Here is a 20,114-nt window from a genome sequence, read left to right on the forward strand (position 1 = left end):
GATTTTTAGAAATGACATGTAATTTAGTTGAATGCACAATTAAATGAAAAATACAACTATGTTTTATTCTAGCAAACATTGTTCGATTGTACCATCCAGTTACAGAAAGAAAATTATCATATAAGTTATTTAACAACTTTTGCTTCTTGACAGGCTGAAAACTTTTGTCTATGCATGCAGAGGGAAACTTGAAACATTTCAAGATGTAAATATCAAATTAAATTCACTGAAATACTTCATAAGAAGACTTTATAAAAAGTCTTGTGAAAATTTTTTATATGCAGAAATATAGGAAAATTAGTAATGCAAATCACTTGAATGTTGGCTAACGCTTTGCAATAGCATTTAGGAAATTAAATCATATTTATCACATTAAATCTAATATGAAATGAATTTTTCAGTGTATTTTACCTTTCTGTCATTCATGTCATCATTTTGGCCTTCATATTCACCCTAGAGAAAGAAAATAATTTAGTAACTGGTGTAAACACAGATAAAATTCAGTAAAAGATTGCTCAGCTGTTCTTACAGTGTTGATTTTACTTTTAGGCCACAACTTGAAATGTATTTATGTAAGAGTTTTCATATTAGACTCACAAACAGAATATACTTTCACTGTCACAGGCAATAAACATTAATGTCTATGCACTACTGAGGGAATACCCTCAGGGAACTAGATTTTTAATAGTATATACATACATCATGGAGTGGGTATGCTGCATCATAAACATTGTTTGCTATTAATGTGCCAATACCTAAAAAAAAAAAAAAAAATAATATGGTCAACAGCTAGGCACAGTTAAACAGAAAACGTTATTACAGATTTCGTTTCATGATGTTACAAAGAGGACTGAGCTGTATTACTTAAGATATTCAAAAATCAGGTCAAGATGAGTATATACCAACCTAGAAGTACCTGGCTATGGAAAACATGTTTTCACAGAAAGACTCATTTCCTTACAGTCTTTTTTCTTGAGTGAACTGGTATGGTACAAAGACTGTTTTGACCACTTTCTCATCCTGATAGCAAAGAGGAGTGTGAATGAGGAGGAAAGCACCTGGGAAGTCCTTCTTGAAGTTTGACAATGATCAGAACCATGAATCCCCACTGACACACCCAAACAATAAAAAAAAAACCACCAAAACCAAACACTTTCACAAAAGTTTGTGATTGAAGAAACCCTTACTCTCTGTTGATTAATATTGTATCAGGTCTTGTTTTCACTGAATCAAGTGCTGTGTTTTCTACCCTTGCCCATATCAATACTTTAGGTCATCCTTCTAAGGTTGAAACAATGCTTCTTTGTTTGCAAGAGTTAAATAAGTTTGTGCTCACCAAATCATGGTTATGCTGGAAAGCTGGATGCACTGGGACAAAAACTGCTGAGTCCTAAAGATTGCAAACAGGAAGTCTGGTGAAAGGTACAGGAAGATATAGGGACATAGCGCTATCGCAGTGACCACGCACTCCAAGGGCTTTAGCAACTCAATCCCCAGCTAATGACTACAGCACCTACAGACGTACACAAGGCCACTGCTGCCCCTCAAGACCTATGACTCGTAGCTATTCTGTCTTCAGTCTCTGCAGGTGAAAACAATTGTTCCATAAAATGACAATTAAAGCTAAGATTAGCAGTTTATTCCAGACCTTTTTGCTTTCAATGCCCAGTAAAAAGTAACCAGCTAGTTACAACTAGAAAAAAAATCCACAGTCAAAATACACAACTATCATTCAGAAATGTTTGGGAAAATATCCCAAACATTTGGGTCAGAGATGGGTTTTGGGTTTTTCTCAAACAGTTGGGTCAGAGATGCTAGTTAGGCATTACCAATAAATTTCTTCCTTGGTACAAAGACAAATACCTTTACCACTACATGCATTAATAGAATCAGGAAATCTTCATGTTTGGATAATGTCAAGTCTTCTTCTGAAAACATGCCATGTTTGGAAAGTTTACAGTGATTCAGAGTTATGCTAGAAGAAAATATACCTTCCTTGTATAATGTCATAGAAGTGAAATCAGATTCAGCCTTATGCAGGTGTAAAAATCAATAAGCAAACATTTGAAGTGTTATTTTCCTCCTATTATGAACGTATGTTTATGAAAACCAAAGACTGCTATAAGTACTTCCAACATCGCTGTCCTACCTCTTGTGCAAAATAGGCAATGGAATGTTAAAAAAACAGGGTAAAACAAGGATATTTTAAAAAATCCTTTAAATCAGTCATGATAAATGGTTTTAAGTCTTAAGATCAGTGAGATGGGAAAACCTTAGTGACATATGAAGCATAGGACTTTTGGGGAAGGATCTCGGAAGACCAAAACAATTAGTGAATTTAGGTCAAACGTGATGCATAATTATGTTTTGTCTATGGGCCAGAAAGATGGAAAGGACAGGATGGTTAAAATATCTGCTTCATGTCAAATGGGATCTTGAGCTGACCTGAGCTTGAGTGGATCAGCCTGTATTTTCACCTTTTGTGAAAAAAAGCCTGAAAAATCAATCACTACTAGTGCTTTGATCTCTAATGATGGCTTTTATTACACTATAAACCAGAACAAGCTATTAAAATAGAGAAAACATTAAGAGACAAAAAAACCTCATTGGTGAAGTGCTCTTTCCCTTCCTACTGTGTCCTTGTAGGACAGAACGCTTCTTTCATGCTTTCTCTCAGCTCAGCAACTTACAAAGTCTTAACAGTTTCAACAGGTTCTACTCAATCTTTCCGGATCCCTTGGGAAAGTGTCAGCTCTGGGAGCCGGATTTTACATCAACAGGCTTAATGTCCCTGCTGCACTTCAGGCTTCTTGTTTTATATACCCTACACTGCCTTGTCTCTAAAATCCTGCACTCTGGAGACATCTACTTGCACAGGCTCCACAGCTCCCAGGGAAAGCATGGTCTCCCCAGTTACCAGGATGGTTCCCGGGATGCCAGCTGGAGCAATCCAGCAAAATAAGGTAGCATTTCTCTCTATTGCCCCACCAGAGCCTCTGAGCAGATCACAACATAGAACAACACAAAGCAAACAGTGAGCAAAACAGACTCCAGCTGAATAATGTTTTAGAAGTGAAGAACGTCTGACATTTTCTCAACCATCTTTTCATTTTTTTAAAGGAAACAGTGTAATAATCATAAATTTAAATGTTCGTACTGGGCATATAATTAAAAAAAAAAAAAAAAAAAAGGTATATCTATTTCACGGAAACCTAAATTAATCTATTTTCCACTCCAGCTGTTGCACCAAAGAAATCTGTTACTGCAGCTTCACTGCACAAAGTTACAACAAAACTGTGCAGGAATCGGTTCCTACAGTACACTTGTTCTTTACAAGTACATTACCCTAGGACATTGTGATCTGCACATAAGTGGTCAAGCTTACAGAAGGACTTCCAGAAAATATCTCAGACAAGAAGCACTATCACTTCTTTGCCACCGGGGAGATATGTGTCATGATATCACAATGGATGAGAGAAAAGAGTAAAGAGAATAAGTACACATGTATATGTTCTGAACCTCAAGAAAACAAAAGCTCCAAGTATTTCAGGATTACCCCAAAAGTATCACACAATATCTTCAAAACAGTCGTATTTCACTATATGCAGTTCATGGACATAATTTTTAAAGCTGCAGTGATACAAATAACCTGGAAAGATGTATTATTTTATTGAAATGGCAAGAAAAATCTGCTCCCGGAAGAAATAATACAACATATTGTAGCTGACATCTGAATTTTCAAAAGCAGATCACATAATAATCAAATCCAATTTTATAACAACTCATGAGATGCAAGTTATGTGCCAGATCCTGCACCTGTAGAAATGAAAAGCAAGCCCCCATTATCGTGTCCTATCCAAACCATAGACCAGAAAGTCTGATTTTATTCCTCAGAAAAATCGTTTCAATCTCTATTTTTTCTGAAAATGTGCCAGCATATTTTTGTGTTTTGCTAGAAATATAAATATGCTGTGAGATACCTAAACAATTCCTTTCAAAACAACCTATATAATTATCTTCCCTCCTTCTTACCCATGCTGTTTCTGGCCTTTGTAGAGGTGCGCTTCAAAATTTCACGTACCTGTGGAAAAGAACAGTGATATAACACCAAAATTGTCTTTTAGCATTACTTTCATCACGAAGCTAGCAATAAAATAAAACTTTAAAATAAGACTCTTCTGTAGAGTTCGTTTGCACATACATTTAAATCATATGTTTCACTCATATATAAATGCATGATTTTAGGCCACTAGTTAAAATTTAACAACGCTATGGCAAGTCTTACTAATGGCTTATCTGCCCTAACATTTGTAGGCTAGATTCTGCTGTGTCACATCCTTATAAAACTATATGAAATATAAGGACTTCGTGTGAATGAGAATTTTGCACTATCACCACAAAATCTGACTTTGTGAAAAAACATTTAGCTTTCACATTTGGAAGTATAACATCAAATGCACATAAAGTGATCAGTAAGTATGCTATATCTGTGAAACCCGAGTGTCTATGGACGAGCATAGCACATTAGGGAGGAGTTGGAATTGTGTATGTAAAAAGAAATCTTAAATCTTGCCTTACCAACCTGCTGGAGACCTAGCAGTATCTCAGGAACATGGTACAAGGTTTCCCACCATAGACTGCTGGAGCTAGGAAGTTACTATAGGATTGTAGAGGAGATCCTTTTCATGAAATAAAATCTAGTTAAAGATTAGGAAGTAGGGCTTAATAACAACTTTGAACAATGAAGAGGAGTCAGTAGCAGTGTTTCCCTACATAGCATCTCCTACCCCTGGACCACTGGGCAGCTCCAGAAGGATATTTCTTAGATATTTATCACTGCTTAGTGTTTTGCAGGAACAGAGAAATGCATAAACTGATGGAATTAGCAAAGTAGTCACCAACACTCACTATTAAAGCAAATCCTATTCAGCACAAGAAGTCAGTGATAAGTTACTTTTGTTTACTTACTATTCGGCTGCGGGTAGCATTGTCAAAAAAGGTGTCTTTGTCTTTAATGTTATACCTAAAACATTGAGAGAAAAAAAAATCAGTTATGTTTTCAGATGTGGTAGCAATAAGTAAGATAACATATAAGATTCTGATTTAGAATTCATTTAGAAACCACAGCAAGTAAAAAAAAAAAAAAAAAGAGAGAGGTTTAAAGGTAATCTAGATTAAATAGTACAGCATTATAGCTTGTGCTATATGTGTGTCTTAGACCTGGTCATGCAGAGTTCTACCTGGATTACAATGATGATGGGTAAAAATATTGACTAATGTAAAATGCCTTTCAGCTAAGGAGAGCTTATCTATTGTTTACACAAGAAGACCTTTTAATCTTTCCCTTACTACATACCCTCAACACTTTAACATTCTGAGGTTACATTATCAGGTTTCAACTAGCCTAATGCAGATGTTCATTACTCTTTCCCAGGCAACTATCTAGTCAACATTTCACTTGCTTTCAAATAATTATTCCACTGGAATTGTGCATTCCCTTAAACCTTAAAATCATCATATGTGAAATTAGCTTCCTAGTTTATTCTCCTCAATCAATTTGACTTGTATTCAGCATAAATTAAATTTGTCAGAGAGGACAATAAATGATATGGTGGTTCATTATATTTATTACTGAATTTTCTTTATCAGACATAAATACAAGGAGACACCCATGAGGATAAAAATGAGTGTTTAATGTCAAACTGGGCCCAGAAATATTATTCTGAGTGAAAGGGCATGTGTCAAGAATTTCTTATCTGCATATTATTAGCCAATTTTTAATTACTATAATAAATCTATCAAGAGGAAAAATATTATGGGAGTTCTACTAGCTCTTTCGTTTTTCAAAGCAGACAGTAATATCCTTAACCAAATAATCAGGAATTTGGTGGTAGGATTTTTACAGTTCAAGCTAAAAACATAGATATTTTATTTGTTGCACTGCTTCCAGTGCCTTATCCAGCAGACGGAAGTAGAGCACTGGCAGAAAGTCTCTACATCTTAGATTTCTGTTAACCACTGAAATTGAACTCAGTGTCAATGCATGTTCATTTACTTTAGAACTAATAGCCTTCAATAAATTTAGTTTTATGAAGACATATGCTTTTATCACTTGGAAATATTATCCAGGAATAATCTGACAACTTGGATGTTCCCTCAGGATTTCCAGAAATGTTCAGTGAATTTCTGAATTTTGATTGAAGTACTGGTAGAAAAAATGACAACACTAAACTAGTAAGTTATAAGTTTCTTCATTGCTCATCACAATTTAAAGTACTCACAAGTATATTTTCTCTCTGGAGAATGGATAAGACAGGCTTTTCATGTTTGTATTTTCTTGTTGTGGCACCTGGGGTTGCAGAGGTCCAGTCAATTTGCACCATATTTCATTTAACTTTTTGAGTATTCCCCCTTCTTCTGTGATTTCATACACCTGAGTAAATAAAATACTGTACATTACCATGTCAATTCCAAAAATCCACTGAAATTTAAAAAAAAAAAAGAATTTGCTATACACATATGTTTAAATCTGTAATTAAAATAAACACCTTCTCTGAAGATATATTCCCATAAAACAGCAAGAACCTGAATTCATAAGGGTTTCAGTTCCCAAAAGTTCTTGTTGTTCACAAGCTACTTCCAGAAGAAAACTCAGTGCAGAACTGTTAATATGAGAAACACCCTTACTAACTGAACTAGGAGCTGCAGGGAGATGGTGGAAAGGTAGAGTAATTATTTTGACTTTGTAACTGGGAATAGAGGGAGCAGACAAAGCAGGAAGGACCTTTACCTGCTGCCAATTATACTACCCTGGCAGAATAAATTATTCCTGGGTGATAATTGCTAGTATGGTCTGACAGCACATGAACACATGCCATTAGAAGTGAGGATGCCAGGCTCATGGCTCTGTGGCAGTTTTAAGTGCAAGGACCTAGCTTTTGCTGATTCAGATTGATGTAAAGTACTAGGGAGCTTCTCAGAGACATAAAGTATTGTTTCCTGAAACACAGACAACCTTACCAAACATGACTTTACATCCTCCTCACAGGACATTCTTTTCAGCCCTTCCACCACCTTTGTTGCCCTCCTGTGGACACATTCAAGGACCTTCAGATCCTTCTGAAAGTGTGGGGCCCAGAACTGCACCCAGCACTCAAGGGGAGGCCGCACCAACGCTGAGCACAGCGGGGTGATCACCTCTCCTGACCGGCTGGCCATGCTGTGTTGGATGCACCCCAGGATGCAGTTGCCCTCTTGGCTGCCAGGGCACACTGCTGGCTCCTGGTGACCCTGCTGTCAGTCAGCACTCCCAGGTCCCTCTCTGCAGGGCTGCTCTCCAGCCACTTCTCTCCCAGTTTATACTTGTGCCCAGCGTTACTCCATCCCAGGTGCAGAATCTGGCATTTTGACTTGTTAAATTTCATCCTATTAATGCTACAATCTATCCAGATTCCTCTGCAAGGCATCTTGTCCCTCAAGAGTCAACAGCACCTCCCAGTTTGGTATCATCAGCAAACCTGCTAATGGTGAATTCAACTCCTGAATCCAAATCATTGACAAATATATTGAACAGAACTGGCCCTAGAATTGAGCCCTGAGGAAGAACACTGGTGACTGGTCACCAGACAAACGCAGCCCCATTCACTACAACCCTTTGAGCCCTAACGTTGAAACAGTTCTTCACCCAGTGCACCACTCATCTCACAGCTGGACAACTTGTCCAGAAGGATGCTGTGAGGGACACTATCAAAAGCTTTACTAAAATCCAGAAAAATTTACATCTAATGCCTTCCCATCATCCACTGGGCAAGAACCCATACCGCAGAAGGATATAAAATTAGTTAGAAGGGACTTTCCCTTCATGAAACCATATTGACTGTGCCTGATGATTGCACTGTCCTTTAAATGCCTTTCAATAACATCCAGTATGATCTTCTCCATAATTATTCCAGGTACTAAGGTTAAACTAACAGGTCTGTAGTTTCCTGGGTCTTCCCTCTCACCCTTGTAAATTCTAATAATGTGGCTGGCTTCCACTCAGCGGGGACCTCTCCAGACTCCCAAGACCTTTGGTAGATGATCGAAAGGGGTCTTGTAACATTTGCTGACTCCTTCAGTGCTCTGGGATGAATCCCATCAGTCCCCGTAGACTTATGAACATTCAGCTGATACAGATAGTCCCTTACAAATTCAGTGTCCACAAATGGAAAGCCACTGTTCCCCTAGTTGTGGTCCTCCTACTCAGAGAACCAGTGTCCTGGTTTCAGCTGGGATAGGGTTAATTTTCTTCCTGGTAGCTGATACAGTGCCGTGTTTTGGATTCACCGTGAGAATAATGTTGATAACACACTGATGTTTTAGCTGTTGCTAAGTAGTGCTTATCTTAAGTTAAGGACTTTTCAGTTTCCCATGCTCTGCCAGCAAGCAGGAGTACAGGAAGCTGGGATGGAGCATGGCCAGGACAGCTGACCCAAACTAGCCAAAGGGATATTCCATACCATAGAATGTCATGCTCAGTACATAAACTGGGGGAGTTGACTGGGGGACAGATCACTGCTTGGGCATTGGTTAGCAGGTGGTGAGCAATTACATTATGCATCATCTGTCTTTTCTTGGGTTTTATTTCTCTCACTTTTTGTTATATTCCTTTACATTACAATTAAAATTATTATTATTAGTTATTATTGTTGTTGTTATCATTTATTATATTTTAGTTATTAAACTGTTCTTATCTCAACCCATGAGTTTTACTTTTTTTCCCCTGATTCTCCTCCCCATCCCACTGGGAGTGGGGAGCAGTGAGTGAGTGGCTGCATGGTGTTGAATTGCTGTCTGGGATTAAATCACAGTAACCAGGCAGCCCAAGGTCTATCATTAATATTTAAGAGTGAGGCAAAAAAAGCATTGAAGGCCTCCACTTTTTCTTCATCCCTATTTGTCAGGTGAACAAGTATCAGTCCAATATTTTCCTTAGACCTCTTCTTGCTATTAACTTATTTTAAAAAACCTTTTTGCTATCTGACAAAACACTGGCCAGTTTCAACTCTAGCTGAGCTTTAGTCTGTCATGTTTTCTCCCTGAATATGTGAACCACAGCTCTGTAATCTTCCTGCAAAGCCTGGCTTTTCTTCCAGAGATCGTAGAATTTCTTTTTCTTCTTGAGCTTCATGAGGAGTTCCCTGCTCAACCAAGCTGGTCTTCTTCCCTGCTTGCTTGACTTATGATGCACTGAAATTGCCTGCTCCCATGCTTTTAAAAGATGGTTGTTAAGAACTGACTAGCACTCATGGACTCCTAAGCCCTCAAAAGCAGATTCCCAGGGGACACTGCTAACTAGCTCCCTGAGTACCTTAAAGTTTGCTCTCTTGAAATCTAGAGTAACAACTCTGCTGACCTTTTCTCTCATTACACTGAAAATTTTAAGCTCAACCATTCTGTGACCACTGTGGCCAAGACAGCCACTTACCATCACATCTCCCACAAGTCATTCTCTATTCACAAATAGCAAGTCTAGGAAGGCACCTTTCCTAGCTGGCTCACTGAATACTTGTGACAAGATATTATCTTCAAGACACTTCAGGAATATCTCAGATGTACTTGTCACAGCAGCATGGTATTCCCAGTTAATGTCTGCAAAGTTAAAATCTCCCATAAGGACAAGGGCTATCAATCCAGAAATTTCTCCTAACTGCCTATAATTCATCAGTGCTATCATCCTGGCTAGGCAATCAGTGGGAGACACCCTCAATGACATCTGCTTTGTTTTCCATCCCCCTAATCTATTTAATTTCCCCCCCTATCTATTTAATTCCTCCCCACCCACCCAGAGGCTCTCAACCATATCATCCCTAACTGCAAGGGCTGTACAGTCAAACTTCTCCCTTACATACAGTACAACTCCTCCAGCTCTCCTGCCCTGCCTGTCCACCCTGAACAGCCTATAGCCCTCCATCCCAGCATTCCAGTTGTAGGACTCATTCCATCAAGTCTCACTAACACCAGACACTTCATTGCCCTGGGAATGGACCAAAGCTTCCAGTTGGTCCTGTTTATTTCTCATACTGTTCGTTTCTCATACTCACGTTTGAGTGTGGCCCATTCTCACTCATCAAAAACAACTATTGTTGTATCCAGAAGTATACATATAATTAAAATTGTTCAAAAAGGATCTTTTCCCAGCATGTCATTTGTCCTAAAAGATGATTTAAAACTGAACATTTTAAAAAAAATTTTGCAAACAATTCATCATGTTTAGAGGTGGATAAATGCCTTGTTTATGGTTTCATTGGATTTTTAAATAAATAAAAATAGCATCACAGAAAATATCTAATGTGCCTTGAAAACAACCTTTTGTCTCTCTGAACAAGATAGAATTTTCTTTTTAGTGGTTACTGGCCTAATTTTTCAGTTTGTTTTGCCAAATCCCCAAAATACGAAATTTCAGTTTTTCAAAGTGGATTTTTGTTTTCTTCACAGGAAATTCCTCTTCCAACTGTCTTTAATTGCAAAAAACAAAAAGACATTACACAGTTTTCCTGTCGTACTTGCTTTCTGATAGTGCACTGGTAGTGCTTCATTTGTGCAGTTGAGGTAATGGAAAAATAATGTAGTCAACAAGAGTTGTCAGCAATCTTCTCCTTCAAAATGTCACATTACTTTTAAGTTATACAAAACAACTTATTACCCTAGGGTGAATTTTCAGGAGAATTGACATCTGTTTTCCTTGTTTGTAGACATATGTAGGCATATTTCATTTAGTCTTCTTCTACAGACCAACATAAATTACAAGTACAAACCTGAATGCTGTTTTCATAACTGCCTAATCAATGACTGCATGTTCATTTACTCTTTGAATATTTATCATAATATTCAATAAAAGTCAGTTATATGGCAATCTCGTTCAACATGTGTGCACAGACCTGATTTGTTCATTGAAATCTGTTGCTTTAAAGGAAAGGATGCTATAAATAATGTATAATATGTAGTGGTTAAATGAAGTAATTGGTCAATATTTTTAGATATCTTTACGCCAGATGATTCTGTGTCTTTCAAGTCTTATGACATACTGTGCATTTTTTCTCACATTCAGAGGAGAGAAGGGGATGTGAAAGTGTTTGTGAATGACTAGAGTGGTCATTGGAGACTATCAGCTCCAGGACAGACCTTAGCTCAGAACAATATGATGGCAATATTCATCAACTGAAATAGTGTAAGATTTGCTTCAGCGTACCTGCAAAAAGCTAAGAGGGGGAAATTCCCATGCAGGAAGAAGGAGGGAGACATGAGCAGGCACTAGAAATGCACAAAAGGAACAAAGCTGGAAAGGGATCAAAGAGAGGAGCTGAATATTTAAGTCCATTTCTAGAAAGGGCCTACACATCATCAATATGCCAGAAAGGACAGAGGTACTGTAGCTGTCCAAAATCTACTCATTTTTGAAGACTGATTAAAAGTAACCAGATTTATATTTTTTTCCTGGGATGCAAACACAATACAGTAAGAGTATGCAAAATTGTCTTGGCCAAGCTTCTGACAGTGACAGATTGTAACACCATGAGATGTGAACAAAACTGAAGCTTTTACTGGGTGAAAACAATCAATATGGGGAAAAAAAACCCCACCCAAATGAAAAACAAACAACTCTATGGAAGAAAACAAAATTGGTTTCTCCCTGAATTCTACTGACAATGCAATGAAGTAAGTGTTCAGTAGTGTAACTGATGAGATTCACTAACTGAAAGCACAAGGTAGTTCCACTGACTTCAGCGGAGTTGTCAGCCAACACACTAAATCATTGCAGGACCTCAAGGTTTGGGATCTGCTACTCAGAATTTACAATGTTTGCCAGCAACTCTGCTAAAAGCAGACTGTAAAGACTGTAAAGAAGATAGTGAGTCAAAGTTTTAATGGCAGTAGACAAGTCTGAATTCACTAAGTCATTGACACCACCAAAACAGACTCTCTCAGCATCCCCAGGCTTTAGAGAAATCTTAAGGCACTGACTAGCTATCATACTATCTCCCATACTGCACCTCACCTTGGAGGAAATTTCCTTGACAAAAATCCAGATAGCTACTGCCTTCTCAGCTTTCAAAGCCCTCCTTAAAACTCACCTCTGTCATCACTCTTCTGAATGCAGACTGTGAGCCTGTCGCCTCTGCAGCCTTTGAAAATCCCTTTGCAAATCCCATCTTAAATATGACTGTGAATACTAAATCATCTCAAAATAATTAGTAATGTGAAAGAATAATCCTGACAGTTCATTTGCTCTGATTTTGAAATAAAGTAACTCCATGGGCTTCTATATATTTAATTGTCATTCTGATCTACACACACCCCCTCCTCCTTCAGTCATACAACTAGTTGATAGAAGATGGGAGATACTTACCTTTTTAGTGGGCATTTTTATCTTAAGGATTTCCGCTTCTCGACTAAGTACTTGCCAAGGTGCATGTATCCGGACAAAACTCAATCCTTGGCTCTTATTCTGAAACATAAAATAGTGAAAACAATGTATTTCACTATTACTGAACAGAACACAGTTATAAGGTTTCAAGATGTCAACTCCAACTAAATTGTGCAACAGTAGGCAATCACAGTGAATAACTAACATGTTACAACTGGGTTTAAAAGTGACGTTTCCTTTAAAAGCTAAATCTCCTAATGCTCTAAAATTCATTAATCTACTGCTTAGAGTGTAGTTGTGTGTGCACCATGAAGACAGAAGGCAACAGGTCCAGATTTTGGAATCATGTGAACTGGAAACCCCCAAGCTACAGATTCTGCACTCATATTTTTTAAGTCATATGACTTATTAGTGGGCTTTTGTGCCCATCTGAATCGACAAAGAAAAGACATTTCTGCTCTGGGTGGGCTTTCCTTTGGGTTCCCATTTTTTAGTTTTGCCCAACTATTTCCTAGACACTTCATCAGAGTAGTAGTTCTTTACAGGGGATCAGGCCCAACATTTACTGCCTTAAATATCTGTAGATGGAGTAGCCACCCTAAACAAAATATTCAAATTTAACTTCTGAGAAGTGACGTGAGCCTAATGTTTATGTAAATAACTGGCTATGCTGTGCAGAGGCAGAAGACTACACAAGAGGGCTTCTGCACAGTTTGCTGCGATCTGGGCTATTGAGAGGGTACTGTCCTGGTAGCACATCTAAGCTACACAGTGGCAGTCTAAGATCAGAAATCAGCACCCCTGGCAAAAACATGAAAATTAAATGTAGGCATATTGATACAGAATTTTCCACAATGCACGTGATTATGTCAGTAAATTATACAGATGGATGTTTACTGTGGAAATGAAGGGAATAAAAGTTGGGAGGGAGATTAGAAAGAGGATATGAGGACATATTTGGGAAGGTCATGGAAGTGGCCAGGTGGAGACTTTAAAGGCTTGATTAACGTTAAGGTTAATGCTCTTTGTGTAGCTGTGTGCCTGCTGGAGCTTTGCTGCTAGGGCATACTGTCACTTTGCATTATCTCACCCATACACGTTTAAGGATCAGAAGAGTCCCCTCCAGGGGAGCATGAACTTATATTTGCAGTCACTCATATATCCTGAAATTTAGAACCGAGTCAAGAAAACTGAAGCAGGGTGTCCAACCTGGTGAGAAATATAGCTGGGTTACATGTTGGGCTTAAATGCAAAACTTGGATGCCCCGTCTGTGAGTAGGTGCCTATTATATGTACAAACAGTTACTTAAATCTAGAGAAAGAATGCTAATGGACATAGCTTAGTGTCACTATAATCAAGAAGAAGCATAACTCTACAAATCTGGGAACACAGGCCATATCCATGGAAACTTAGCATCTTCTGTTGGAAATTGACTCCAAGAAAATTCTCATTCTCAAAAGCTTTGAGTTACGAAAAGTTTTAGACAGACATATGAATCACAGTCTAAACGTATGTCTAAATCAAAGAAAGTTGTAGCACATTTACCTCAGAAAAATCTCCCCCTCGGTGATTTTTTTTTTCATTTTGCATACAATTTATAGAAATTTCCGAATAAATCTGGATCATATCACATTGGCATCAGCATTTTAGAACAGTATTTAATCTTTTCAAAGTGTATAAATGCTTACAACTTCATGTAAACACCAAACATGCATTTGCTGAATGTTTCATAATGCTTCCTGATTTAAAAAAAAAAAAAAAAAGGGGTCTAAATGAAAATCCTACTATGCTTTTTGTAATCATTTTGCTCTTATTTCCCTTATAGCTGCAACATGAACTACAAAGATCACTACATCACTTTCAGCCAACATATCTTCAGTGGACCGATGTTATTTTAAAGAGCAGAATGAGCTACAGAATGTCTCTTTCATCAGTCCACTGGGGAAGTCAGCTTTAAGAGAAGGAAGTAAAAATTTACTGGGCATGAGCAGATGTTCTGGTAATCATTTGCTGAAAATAGATTAATAACAGATGAGAGTTTAAATTTCAGCGAGTGAAGATCAGGAGGCTGCTTCTCAGCTTTTGGCTAAAATCAAGCGTGTGTCCTCTGTCTGGGGGACTATATTCCACATTGGCAAGAGGAGGGACAATCTGATCTAATTGGTTGTTTCCAGCTCAGGCTCAAATGACTACACAGATTGCAAATAAAATCAGTCAGATAATTTCAGAGAAAAGACCAGATGAAGAATATGACTTTTGTACATTTGAACAAAAATATGTTGGAAAGTTGTGCTGTTCATGAAGTGATATCAGATGCTGAGGAATCAGAGCCTTAAAAATCTTTAAAAGCCTTAAAAATCACCCCATGATAGGAAATTGAGATCATTTTAATAAAGACTAATGCAAAGTAAATAAACTAAGGAAAACAGGACCAGGTGATTCTTGTTGCATGGTAAACAAAAACAATAGATGAGTATTTATCTTGGGATTACTAGAACCATGTTTCCCACATCTTCTTATATTTTCCTAACATTAAAATTAATCAAAGAAATTTTAAATAAATTCTAAATCATCAATCTCATATCGTATCTCAAGGGATAAACCATCTACCTAATTTTCTACTGAGCCAGCAAAATAAAAACCTATACAACTACTCCTCTGGTAAGGGTCCTTTCCCCACTTTTCAAGCCTTCACCCGCAGTAGTTCCTGTTGTCTGTTTGCATGTCCTTTTTGTCATTATCGTTATGATGACTGGCAAAGATCTGTTCAACTAGCTTATTCCCAGAGTGCTTATTGTATTGCGAACATTAGCAAAAGTTAGAACTTGTTTTTCTCATTGCCAGAGTGGATTTATAACTGTCTACTGGAGACACCCACTAAATGGTGTCATTCGGCTAATCACCTGAAACGATCAAAGTACATGTGTTCATGAATATAATTGAATGTTTGCTTTAATGAAATGCTGTCAGTCTTCTATTTTGAATACTCACAATCACCATTGCTTATTCATTGTGCTCTAGATGTATCACTAAAGCTAACACGTTGTGCTGGCTAACGTTATTTTTGTCTGACCATTCACTTGTTATTTAATACAGCCATCCCTAATCAAGTCCTTTTTCACTTACAGCTGATGTCCCACAGGACTTCATTCTTGGCCCTGCGATGTTCTATGTCTATATCATTGCATTCCCTGATTATATTACTCAAATGACTAAGTGTTGCTATGCAGATGACAAACAGATTCGTTGCTCTCATGACCCTTTTTTCATCAAATCTATATTCCATATTACAGAGTTCTTCCAATAAGTTTCAAGAGTGGAAGTTTTTCAATAGGTTGGTTCTGAATTATTCAAGAAATATTTGTATCTTGCCTTCTTTTCTATTTTATAAAGTTGAATTGGGTCTTCCCATTTCAATAAGAAAAGTCAGCATTAAAGTAAAATGGAAGAAAATCTGGAAGGTCTGTTTTGCTTTTCAATCAACACATGAAGAAAAATATATCAGATATTTCTTTCAGTCTATCATGTATTCCTAGTAGTTTAAAGCAGGACTTTAACAGCAGTCTATATTGCATTTTTTTCTGTATTATAGTGGAAATATATAGGCTGAATAAAATTTATATTTCTCCAAGGAGACTTTTTCTATCTTTCATGCCTTAACAGTAAAATACGTTAGCACCTGCATCAACTGCAAGTCTAAGATTTATTGCAAACTTATCATCATCAAGGCCATAGCAGAAAAACAAAAAAGTATAACTATGAAAGCTCTCATATAGATGTATATAAAGAATGTACTCCTATTGATTGTAATTTGACTAGTAAAAACTCAAAAAGTGATGATTCTTTTTAACTAAAACCTGAATGTTCTGAAACATGGCTGGACAAGCATGATAGCTAGAGTAAGTAGAAAATCTCTCTCTGCCCAAAAATTTAGATTTGTCATTGAACTTAGGTTTCTACAAAAGTCAGATATCAAATGATAATTTTGTCATTCTAAAGTTAGTGACAGATCCATGTTTCTCACACACTTTGACAGTACAGTTTTCCAGCTGTAACATGGAATGGTTTTGAGTCACTATAACACAATTATGATGCTTTTATTAATCTCTTCCAGTTCACAGTTTCTCAATTCCAGCCCTTGCAGGGACAGATCACAGATTGAGGAGATGCACCATAAAGCATTCTCAATTGCAGCAGGAGTTTGTGGAGAAGTCCTGTTGCTCCATGAGGTGAAATACTGTGTGTCCAGCTCAAAGATTTCTCATAGTGACATTATTTTGTCAGGCCAATTTGACTCCCACCTTACCTCATTCAGACAACCCATTTGTCAGGTGTCAGACATGTCACCCCAAGATGAAGTGTTCTCAACAGTTTATTTAGACACCTCTAATATGAGCTAAAGCATATGGTGCTGAAGGCATCATATTTGTCAGTCACAGTCAAGAAAACAAAAAGGGAAAACCCAATAATTATACTTTGGGAGAACCTCAGACTTTTTTTGTGGTTAACATATTGCTCCTAGCAGCTCTGCAAATACAAAATTCATTGCTGAATGCAACATTTTAGTAAGTCTTTCCCATTATTTCCTCATTGTGAAATCACTTATCATTCATCCTATATTAAAGGAATATAGTTATATATAACATGTATATTAAAGGAAATAAGATATTTTAAAGCACTTGTCCAAATAAATAGATTTCTGCTATGTATCTTAATAGAAAGAAAAGAGAAACATTGAGGGGCAGAAAGAAGCTGAACAGAAGTGATTAACTACTGCCTAAGGGAATCCAAGGCAACTGCTAATCTTTCTTCTGATTAAAAAAAATATACATAGGAAATGGAAAGGCATAAATTATAAAACCTGAAGCATGTAAACTTCCTTCTTCAAAAGACAAACTATGTGGGCCTTAAACATTTTATCCTTTTGTGATTATTAAATAGACAGAAAAATACCAGACACATACAGACAGCAAGTTTCTAATGGCTTCAATTAATATAATCAGACATCTTTTGCTGACATGGGTTATACCAGCCACACTAGGAAAGGAAAAATGAGAGAGTTTGTAGAGCGGGAAAAAAAAAGACAGGTCCTAGTATCTCAGTAAAAGTAATCATCTTCCCATTTATTCCATCACCAAATGGATCAGTCACGTCTGCAAATGCAATTGTTCAAAATTAATGTCTACTCTCCTGATACCAGCCCTGGAAATTGAGGAAAAAACCAATGTGATGTGATAGCGCAAATAAAATGCAATTTCTTGTTACTATCACAGAACTCCAGCTACATACATTTTACAAAAACTGAGCCAAATACTGAGCTGCTTTGGCCCCCTGCACGGGTAGCATGTGACGGAATGACATGTCATTGCCAGAATCAGACAGCGACTGTGAAAGCGTCTATGTTTTGCGCCAAGTGTGTTGAATCTCTGTCTGTACAAGGATTGGCATTTTGCTGATCTTAATGTTTGGTGTCCAAGATACAAAATCAGTTTATTGCAAAGCATATCAAAGTGTATGTCAGTTGCATCACGAAAAGGAAGGGCAGTGCACTAGTCCAGGTGAGACGTCAAGACCCAGAATGTCTTGACAAAGAGATGTCAGTCCAGAGCAATTTCCTACTCATGTTATCTACATAATTGTAGGCAGGTAATTTAGCTCTTTCTGTCACTGATTAAATTAAGATAATGGAACTTCCCACTATCAAAAGATGTTTGTGAAGATAAAGAAGTTACAGATTAAGAGGTGTTCAAATAATACAGTAAACAAGAGTGTATGACTACTGCCTACACATTTTATAATTTTCACATTTTCCTTCAAAACCTGTAATCCTTTTACCTTTTGCCAAACTTCCCCTTTCCTATTATCATTATTTCTCTGGGGTACAGATTTATCTTACTCTATGGCTGTATAGTGCCTAGCATGAGGTCCTCATTAATGACTGCAGATTCTCTTGCAACAGTATTAGAAAAAATTAGCAGCCATCCCCGACAGCTCCAAGAACTTGTTCCACTCCTGACAGACAACCAGTCACGCATAGCACAAGCGTAAAGATGCAAAGCACAGGCTTGTTCACTGACAGCAAAGGTAAGCTCCATCTAGTTCACAGTTAGGTTTATTTTTAGCTGCTCAACAATATACAAAGCAGACATGCTCAAGTCCAAATTTTAGACCTTAAGCAAAGCTGCAATAATTTACACATTTTGACAGTTTGCCTTTCCCTTTCTTCATTTCCACCGACAGTGACAGTGTTAATGTCCTGTTTATTTTACTCTCTTACTCCCACCTCTGAACATAAACAGTTAAAGAATATACTAGTGTGTATAAGCAAAGAACAGAACACCTTGGAATGAAAGATCTGGCCAAAACACTTTAAAAGAAACTATATAACCTTAATTCCTTAGATAAAGCACTGTGGAATGAAACAGTTGACTTCGCACATCCTTTGCAATGTTTCTTCACGGCACGGCTACCTTTCCAACAAAGATCTTCCCACTCATCTATAGACAGAAAGTATCTCTGAATGGAAGATGATACAGGAAGCCTAAAAACACAGGCGTGCTTCCCCTGAAGAAGATGGAAATATTTAATGGCACACAACAGAATGAAAATGAGCTGTTAGAAATTCAAGCACAAATGTAGAATAGATTGTTAAGTCTGCCAAATACAAAAAAGGCACAGACCTCTGCATTACTGCAGTACTCAATGCAGAACTTATATGGACGTGAGTAACAAATACGTCAGGTTTGTCATTCATCTTTAATTCTTTCTGAATGCACATTTTGGATTTAAAAATCAGTGCATTTTCCTGGTTAATTTCCAGATATTTACCTATGGCCACTAGTTACTACAGCATAAGTGTGACTTTCAAATCTTCCCTATTTGTTTAGAATAACTTTATCATCAAATTTCTCCTATGTCAGCGACACAAATTTCTTGCTACAAAAACATATCACAATTTCAGTACATCTTCTGAGACTGAAGAATACCAGAAATAATAATAAAATGCAAAACTGAAAAAAAAAAAAAAATCAGACTTCCTCAAAGAGGAAGAGAGGAGTGTGTCTACTCTACCACCTCCTGTATTTTGGCAGTGTCAATGGAAAAACACGTAATCAGCTGGCCTGGCTACATTCAGTGCCAAATTAGCTAGCAAATAAGCCAATATTCTGTGAAATACATCATATCAAACTTGATTATCAATAATAAAATCAACAAACTTCTTGAGGCCAAAGAGTTAACATTAAAAAGGGCAAAATGTAATTCCTCTTGAGGGAATGAGACACAATAATCTGCACAGAGATTTATACCCTAAACAATATTCCAGATGAAGCAGCAAGATCATGGAAGTCAATCTTTAGACCAGATAACAGGCATGTTACCAGTAGGGGGATTAATGAAATAGAGACTGAACCCCTACTCTTGCAGACTCAATCTCAAGAAAAAAAATTTGGAGGGAGAAAAAAAAAAAAAGAGTGGTTAGGATACCAAACTGAAAACCAGAGCAATGACACCTTAAAATATTGCTTCATCAGTCAGTACTTGATCTGGGATATTAACAAACAATCATACAGAGGGATGATTCAATTTTGTGTTGAAAGATTTTAAATTTCAATTCATTCTTAGGAAAAATATTTTGGAGAGTTTACTTTTCTTTAATTTAAAAGTGTTAACAGATGGTACAAATGTATTTCATTTACTATGTTCTCC

At 37.2% G+C, this 20,114-nt stretch overlaps 1 protein-coding gene across 2 annotated transcripts in view; it reads right to left on the minus strand.

Annotated features, from left to right (window-relative positions):
- Positions 1-20,114, minus strand: part of ANO2 (anoctamin 2) — a 203,059-nt gene that overhangs the window by 141,253 nt on the left and 41,692 nt on the right. For both annotated transcript variants that reach the window (XM_074872043.1, XM_074872042.1), the window contains exons 4-9: positions 12,389-12,487; positions 6,282-6,433; positions 4,969-5,023; positions 4,033-4,081; positions 700-755; positions 412-453 (exon numbers count right to left, since the gene is read on the minus strand). In XM_074872043.1, coding sequence (XP_074728144.1) covers positions 412-453; positions 700-755; positions 4,033-4,081; positions 4,969-5,023; positions 6,282-6,433; positions 12,389-12,487 — 453 coding nt within the window. The remainder of the gene's footprint in view (positions 1-411; positions 454-699; positions 756-4,032; positions 4,082-4,968; positions 5,024-6,281; positions 6,434-12,388; positions 12,488-20,114) is intronic.

Source organism: Strix uralensis, chromosome 5 (assembly GCF_047716275.1).
Source record: "Strix uralensis isolate ZFMK-TIS-50842 chromosome 5, bStrUra1, whole genome shotgun sequence".
Lineage (NCBI taxonomy): Eukaryota > Metazoa > Chordata > Aves > Strigiformes > Strigidae > Strix > Strix uralensis.